General features: G+C 44.8%; 1 protein-coding gene across 1 annotated transcript; it reads right to left on the reverse strand.

Annotated features, from left to right (window-relative positions):
- Nucleotides 1-836: 836 nt before the first annotated feature.
- LOC108670138 (polypeptide N-acetylgalactosaminyltransferase 10) lies at nt 837-7,882 on the reverse strand (the record flags this gene model as incomplete). Its single annotated transcript, XM_047883217.1, is given in 9 exon segments — nt 837-867; nt 1,062-1,081; nt 1,083-1,209; nt 4,438-4,518; nt 4,775-4,871; nt 5,324-5,512; nt 6,111-6,280; nt 7,067-7,230; nt 7,805-7,882. Coding segments are annotated over 9 exon segments (957 nt in total), but the record flags the coding sequence as incomplete, so codon positions are not given.
- Between the last annotated feature and the right edge of the window lie 1,175 nt (nt 7,883-9,057).

Genomic DNA, 9,057 nt, shown 5'->3' on the forward strand with positions numbered 1-9,057 from the left:
AATATAATATAATATAATATAATATAATATAATATAATATAATATAATATAATATAATATAATAACCTGCTTGTAGTTATGGGTGTCGTCCGGTGTGAATCAGGCGTTTCACTCTATTCATTATAATTGAGAAGTAATATTCATTAGATGTTGTAGAGATTAATGGAAAAGTATATAGACCTGAGTAAGCATGGACAACATCACGTAACAGATCACGCGACCAAGACCTCAGTAGTGGGCGGAAGCCGTGACTATATAAAAGGGCTGGGAACCTTAGTAAGGCCCCGCAGAAGCTAACGAGCGCGCCGCAATGTAACTCGCGTTAGAGCTACTCCGACCTAACGGTCGACGTCCTACTCTTATATCTCTAATTTAACTCACTTGTATTACCATCCCGTATACTGTACAGTAACTGTTATGTAGTACCGTCCCGTATACTGTAATATAACTCATGTATTACCACCCCGTATACTGTACAGTAACTTATGTATTACCGCCCAGTATACTGTACTGTAACTCATGTATTACTACCCCGTATACTGTACTGTAACTCTCATTTATAACCACCCCTTATCATGATAAGTTATCTAGACAGATAGCGTCTTACTTATCCCTCACGCAGTTAGTAAACGAATCCCTGTCCTCAGGTTCTGGTAGAAATATATAAGTCTGGAGGCGCATAAACGTGCCTCCGGGACAGTATAATTAATGATATATTTTGAATAAATAATATTTTACTAATTGTTCCTTAGCGCGAGCTGCTACCTCAACCCGCTTGTCCTTCTGCGTACACTAAAAGAAATGTGTTGGGTCGTTTTGTCCGAAAAGCTACACACTTAGGGGGTGGATCTATAAAAACTTGAGGGGCTGGGGAGAGGGAGGAGTTGGTATAAAATCCTGGTATATCAAAACAAGTGGCCACCACATGGACACAAGTGGCTACCACATGACACAAGTGGCCACCACATGGACACCATATGGACACCATATGGCCACCACACAGACACAATGGCCACCACACGGCCAACATATGGCCACAATTGGCCAAAATATCTTGACACAATTGGCCTCCACATGGCCACAATGGCCACCTTGAAGGAAAGGTTGTACTGCTCGCCCCCCCAGATGGCCAGCTCGGGGTCGTAGCCCCCCAGCTCCCAGAAGAAGGCGCGGCTGATGGCGAACAGCCCGCCGTTCATCACCGGGTTCCTGGCGGGGATGATAGGGGATGATGACATCATTGATAGGTGATGACTGTGCATCATTAGTTGGTGGATGATGGCATTTAATGATGAAGGCAAAACATCATTAGCTAGATGATGATAGCATCATTAGATGGGGAAATGATGGCATAATCAAAGGGTGATGACTGCGCATCATTAGATAGGGAATGATGGCATCACTGACGAGTGATGAATGAACATCATTAGTTGAAGGATGATTGTATGAAGAAAAAATGATTATATCATTATAGAGAGATTGAAGTATTACCTGATGATTGTATCACAACTGCAGTATTCGTATGATGTAATCTATGGGTGATTATGGTAATAATTTGAACGATAATAATACCATAATGTGAAATTCACATCACATCCGCTACATATACATGATAGTCACATTCTTATTAGTCCTCAGTCACGCTGATGCGCCGCCTTCGTCGTCCTCCGTCTCCGAATCGTCGCTAGGCAGGTCACCCCGCCCTCGGGTCCCGGATGTAACGTTGGACGTGTTCCGTCTATTTGCCATCCTTTGGGCCAGCTGATGCAAGATGCTGTTGCTTTTTACTTGCTGAGGGCAGAGGAGCAGAAATGGACGATCAGGGATCTTGCTTAAAATGCATCCTGTCGTATCTTGAATGGTGCAAGGGCTGACTTCTCTCCATTCGGCTACTTTGGCAAGGCATTAAACAGTCTTCGTCCTACCACGGACAGTGATCCTTTACGAAGAGTCTGTACTCTAGCAAAAGCTCGGTTATTAAATGGGGTAATCCTGCAAAGTCTTCCCTTCCTTTTGTTGTAATGTGTTGGGGTATTACGACCTCTCGCAGGCCAGATCGTCTGTTCTTCATCAGCACTCTTATATCATCCGCACATGACGATGTAGATGAGTGGGTTAGTTCTGAGTCAATATCGGCAATGTGGATGAGGAAGAGGATCGGTCCAAGCACTGAGCCCTGTGGCACTCCGCTTTTCACCTTCGCTTCTCTCGATTTCGAGTTTCCAATTGCGACAGCTTGTACTCTATCTGTTAGGCTAAAAGTTGTGGATCCACCTTAACAGACTTCCTCCTACCCCCAACAGCCTCAGCTTTCTAAAGAGCACCCCATGGTCAACTTTGTCAAAAGCTTTAGCAAAGTCTAGGTATACCACGTCCACGCCAGCTCCCTCCTCCAGCTGGGCTGTTGTTGAGTAGAATTGAAACATTTTTCTACCGTATTCTGTGTATTATATCTGTGTTTTTTTTTTGCCTGGCTCACGCTACCCTTGTACTTAACTAGGATTTAGAAACATTCATTTCCCTTTGATTTATAATGTAAATACTTCATTTTTGCCCAAATTATTTCAGTAATGTTAGATTTACCATTTTTTAGTTAGCGGATTTCTCGCTACTGCAGAGTACAACTCTGTCAGCCAGCGAGAAATCCGCTAACTAAAAAATTGTAAATCTAACATTACAGAAATAATTTGGGGCAAAAACGAAGTATTTACATTATGAATCAAATGAAAATATATGTTTCTAAATCATAGTTAAGTACAACGCTAGCGTGCGCCAGGCGGAAAAAAAAACACAGATAAAACACACAGAATATGGTACAATAAATGTTACAATTCTTCTCAACAACAGCCAACAACTCAAACAAATATATTGGGTTATATTTTCCGAAATGTAAGCAGCACTTATTCTGTAAGTAGCACTGATTTGCCCTAATGTTAGACCCCATCTGGGACAGGAAGACTCACATAGGGATAAAGAATACATCGTTATTTGGACAAATTTCACTCAATTCTCTGAGTGTATTCAATAATTAACACGTCGAATAAATTATATTTAATTAATTATATGATTAAATCAATTATTTATTATCCTCGCTGGCTGATATAGTTATTTTATTTTATTCTTTATCTATTATATTTTTTATATTATATTTATATTATATATATTATTTATATTATATTATATAATATAAATATATCTATTATATTTATATTATATTTATATTTTATTTTATCTATTATTTATTTTTTCAACGTATAACTCTGAATCAGGTTAAAGAGTTTTCAAATGTCCCTGTGCAAAGTACTGAACCAAACCCGAACCAGCGACCCGAACCCATGGTCACAAGGCGGTGATGGGAGTCCAATAACTGTGACTAACAGGAACGGATTCGCCGGAAACCATGTTGGCCATTATTAAACAGTTCAGCCTCTTATGCATACTGGACAAGCCACTTGGCCAACATCTTCTAAAATATCTTGATCACTTAACTGGGAGGTCAGGGTCACAGGTAAATAATTTTGGAGCCTGTCCCTCGGGCCTCATTGGTGAATAGGCGTTATCAGTCCCACTTTGAGGCCCTCAGGAATAATTCCCTCATGAAAAATAATAGGCTGCTTCCAGAGCATTGTGAGCGGCTCTTTCGATGCTCCGACACACTTCTTTAGCAATACTGCCGGTCCTGGTGCTGAAAACTTTACCAGTTCCTTGATGCTTCTACAGGTGTCTTCTTTTCCAAACTCGATGAACTCCAGCCCACTTTGCCTGGAAGCTCCTGGAGGACTTCCATTTCATTCTCTAGTAGTGGGGGCTACTGAAAACTGATTCTGCGCTCCTGTAGTTACACGCAAATTATCTGGTCGCCTCCAACGAGGACATCGTTATCCTCCAGTGGGCCCACTGGCACTTTTAAGTCTTGGTTAGTGCGTACTTGAAGAAATACTTGGGGTTCTCTCTGGTGACCTCAACCACTCGCTCCTCAGCAGCTTGATCTTCCGTCTTGTGCGGGTTCTTCAACCTGCATTCGGTTTCCTCGTGAAGATCCGCTAGTCTCTCTCTCCCCAGATCACTAGTGGAAAAAGCTATTAGTTTATTTAATCGCGCGCGTATTTTCATTATTATTCGTCGGTCTTTCGGAATGCTGCGAACTTTAGGGCTCGTTCTCCCCTTGGTATGACGTACACACACTTGCGTCGCGCAAGATTTTATGTACATTTCATCTGCATTCTTCACACGAAACTCAGATTTCCAATCGATTCCTGATGGTGGAAGTCGAGTCCTGCCGGTCTCTCTTGGGGTATTGTCGTCGTATGATTTCATTTTCCAATTGTCGTATCCACCATCACCAGTCGGTGGTCGGACAAAAAAGTCTCTTCAGCACAGCAGAACACAACACAACACAGCACAACACATCGCAACAAAACACATCACGGGTCTCACTGGAAGGGGCGAGGTAGTGTGGCCGCGACGTCGGCCGCCAGAGGGATGCGCTTGTAGAAGAAATTCCAGTCGAACGCCCCCCTGTGACATAACGTAAAGAATGTTTCAAGGCATTATTTTAATATCTTGTGTGTATTGTTTTATTGTAAGTTTTGCCTGTCTCATGCTACCCTTTATGTCACATTTTCTCTCTGTAATTTTAGATATCGGCACTGTTCGGTATGGCGGTTTCTCGCTGGCTAACGTCGTGTGTCAAGCGGTATGTGAATTATACGTTAAATTGCAGATCAATAATTTATCAGGAAGTTTATCACTTGTAATTTCTGATGCTGTGTACCGTGCACCGTCGTCCTGCGCGTGGTAGGCGAACGTGTCCCACGCGATCACGTCGATGAGGGGACACACGGCCACTCTGTGGTCCTCCACGATGGGGTCTGGGGGTAAGCTGGGGGTTAAGAGAGGTCTCGAGGGGATATACTGGGGAGTGAAGGGGGGTTTGTAGTTATGGGGTCTGTGGGAAGTGTGGGGCGAGGAGGGGTCTAGAGGTTAAGATGGGTCAGTGGGGTGAGAGGTGGAGTTAGAGGGAGTCTGGGAGAGGGATGTTGTTAGGTTAGGCCTGTGGAGGAGGGAGATGAGAAGGATGGGTATAGGGATGAACATATGGGGTTACAACTTTCATTTTAATTACCTCCAACATCATTACTAAAATTATACTCTTTACCATGCTTCAGCTCGAACCTTAACTCTACCTTCAGTTGCAACCTAATTCGCATAACAGTTCAGCCGAATATCAGCCACATGGCTTACTACTCACGCAGCAGTGGCGGCAGCCACATGGCTTACTACTCACGCAGCAGTGGCGGCAGCCACATGGCTTACTACTCACGCAGCAGTGGCGGCAGCCAGTTGACCAGCACCTCGCAGTGGCTGTCCAGGACGACGATGACGTCACCAATGGCGGCCTTGGCCCCCGCCATGCGCGCCGTGATGAGGCCCTCGCGCTCCGGCAGGCGCAGCAGGCGCGCTTTGGGCGCCGAGGCGCGCAGCCACGCCTCTAAGGGCGCCTTAAGGTCCGCTGCAGAGGGTACGTAGAGGTTGGGTTCCCGGGGTTCACACTTTTTGTGAGAATATTTGCTGCAATGGTGGTTCACAGTGCTGACGTTTTTCTCGGTTCACACCGTTCACAGTCACGGTTCTCAAGGATTGCCCTCAGGGTACACAAAGTTTTTATGGTTCACAAGTGCCACATTCACGGCTTCACACGGTTCGAAAGTGCAACACTTACGGTTCACATGGCACGCAAGTGTTACACTCACGATTCGCAAGTGCCAAATTCACGATTCGCACGGTTCGATGATGCCACACTCACGGTTCACATGGTTAACAGGTTCGCAGGTGCCACACTCTCGGTTCGCAGGTGCCACACTCTCGGTTCGCACGGTTCTTAAGTGTCACACTCACGGTTCGCAAGTGCCACACTCACGGTTCTCAGGAGCCACACTAACGGTTCACACGGTTCTCAAGTGCCACACTCACGGTTCGCAAGTGCCACACTCACGGTTCACACGGTTCTCAAGAGCCACACTCACGGTTCGCAAGTGCCACTCTCACGGTTCCCACGGTTCTCAGGAGCCATACTAACGGTTCACACGGTTCTCAAATGTCACACTCACGGTTCTTAAAGCTGCCGTCATCCACGAGGATGATCTCTTTGAGGAGGTGGGCCGGGGTGCGGTTCACGACAGACACGATGGTTCGCTGCAGCGCCGACAGCGACTCCTCGAAAAATGGGATCACGACGCTGGTCGTGGGGAGGTTCTTGTAGTACTTATAGGAGGCGCAGCTGGGGGATAGGATGAAAGCTGGATGGTTGGGTGTAGTGGGAGCGTTGAGAGGTTGTTAGGTGATGGGGAGGTTTAGGGGGTTGTTAGGTAGTGGGAGTGTTGAGTGGATAGGTGGCGGGATGGTGAAGAAATTGAATGGTCTAGTTGGGAAAGTTTGCTTGGGGAGTAAGTCAAGCACTTATGTGGTGGGAAAAGCAAGTGGTTGGGTGGTTAAAAGGTGAAAGAGCCAAATGCTTGGGTGGTAGAAGTGGTTGAAAGTTTGGTTGTGGAGTCAATATGTTTGGGGTTGGGAATTGAACGGCAGGGTTGTGGAAGAACTAAGAGGTTAGGTAAAGGAAGTGGTTAGGTGGAGGAATTTTCATTGCCAATGTTAGAGGTTGGCCTTTTTTTTGTTCTCTGTGTTTCTAAGTGAAGGCCCTCGTAGAAAGAGGATCAGAGGGTGGACGGCAGAGAGAGGTCGAAACAGGACGGGGAAAGGCATGCGATGGTCAGCAAATGAAGAGAAAGAAGTTTCCGACACTCAGGGCAGAAGCGATCATTACGAGCGACGTCTCACCATAAAATAATATGAAGCCAAAGACAACCAATACCCACCAGTGGGGTGTCGGATGTCGGGCAGGGACCACTGAACTTACGCGGGGTGTCGGTTGTCGGGCAGGGACCACTGAACTCACGCGGGGTGTCGGATGTCGGGCAGGGACCACTGAACTCAAGCAGGATGTCGGATGTCGGGCAGGGACCACCAATACTCACGCGGGGTGTCGGGCGGGGACCTAAATACTCACGCAGGATGTCGGATGTCGGGCAGGGACCGGTCCAGGGCGATGTAGTCGCTAAGGAGGCCGTTGAAGCCGTTGTCGAGGTAAAGCTTATCCTCCAGAGCCTTGTTCCCCGGGGGGACTTTGGCTGGACGGCCTTGTTCCCCCAACCCCACCCGCGCCTTGTCCCTCTGCGATAAACATGGGGTCAGTTGTCGTGGCGCACACGTCGCCGCAGTCTATACGTGGCTACCACTTCATAAAAGCCTTGTGTGATCGTCTAGTTCGGTAGTACACTTTGTTGCGGAGGATAAAAACAAGACAGTAATTTTCGCCGTTAAATTCATAGACTTTACACTGTGTACATGCTGTCTCTTATACACATCTAGATGTGTATAAGAGACAGCTCTAGAAACAATGCGTTTGGACATGTTAACACTTATGTTACTAAATTGAAGAAATTTTAAACCTAAAACAATATCAAATGTTAGAACATCATCAGGAAGCACATCAAATTCACAAATAAATTTTCCNTCACCGTGACCCGTCATTACGATTGACCCGTGACCCACCTTAGCGCATGATTGACCCGTGACCCACCTTGACCCTTGACCCGCCTTGTGTGCTACCCATGGACCCACATTGACGCATTACTGACCCTTGACCCACCTTGACGCATTACTAACCCTTGACCCAACTTGACCCTTGACCCACCTTGACCCTTGACCCACATTGACCCTTGACCCACCTTGACCCTTGACCCACCTTGACCTGCTCGTAGTCGTGGTAGTCCACAAGCTCGAGCTGGACGCCCTCAGGCACCTTAGAGTCCGGGAAGGGACCAACCTGAGGGACGGAAATTGCTGTGATATCCACGCTGTCCATGAGCAAGTGTGATATCCACGCTGTCCATGAGCAAGTGTGATATCCACGCTGTCCATGAGCAAGTGTGATATCCACGCTATCCATGAGCGAATGTGATATCCACGCTATCCATGGACGTGTGATATCCACGCTATCCATGGACGTGTGATATCCACGCTATCCATGAGCAAGTGTGATATCCACGCTATCCATGAGCAAAATATAATATAATAACCCGCTTGTAGTTCCGTGTGAACAATAATGTAATATGATAATATTTAATACAATATAATACCCTGCTTGCAGTTATGTGTGTATAATTAATAATATATATTTTAGAAAAATTATATTTTACTTATTATCTCTGAGTACGAGCTGCTACTTCACGTCTCAACCCGCTTGTAGTTCTTCATATTCAATAAATAATACTTCGAATAAATTATATTTGATTCATTATATAATTACACAAATTATAAATAAATTGTATGTTATATTATATCATATATTATATACGATGCCGCGTACATATAGCGAGTTCATAAATTATCTTTCAGTACAATGAAATTTCGCGAATTAGTCCTGTAATTTATAAATTTCTGATGAATTAGGCTTGTATTTTCTAAACTCGTTGGTGAATTGGGCTTTTATTTTTAAAGCTTTTCAATGAATTGGGCTTGTATTCTATAAACTTTTTCTTATGAATTACGCTAGTATATCATCAACTTTTTGATGAATTCGGCTTGTATTATATAAACTTTTTGATGAATCATGTTCAACATAAAACACTATGACGAACTGAGAACGTATTTGCCACACTTAATTATTCAGCACTGAACTAAAATGACTTGTTTTATAAGAGATGTTTCAGGCATTTGTATATTTTAATTAATTAAATAATTAAACTAAAAATATAATATTGTACATGAAAAAAACAACGCTTTAGGTATTTTGTATATATTATTATACATGATTATATTGAAAGGCATTATAATATACATGATTAAATTTTATAATAAAAACTACGTACCCTGTTAGTGAAGTCCCCCTTCTTAGCCGCGGGTCGGTTGGAGCGCCCCCCCCTGAACACGTGCCCCACCCGGGAACAGGGGGCGTCGTACAGCCGCCCCCCACACTGCCAGATCTGGGGCGGGGGT

This window comes from Hyalella azteca, unplaced genomic scaffold (genome assembly GCF_000764305.2).
Source record: "Hyalella azteca isolate HAZT.00-mixed unplaced genomic scaffold, Hazt_2.0.2 contig12307, whole genome shotgun sequence".
Classification (NCBI taxonomy): Eukaryota; Metazoa; Arthropoda; class Malacostraca; order Amphipoda; family Hyalellidae; genus Hyalella; species Hyalella azteca.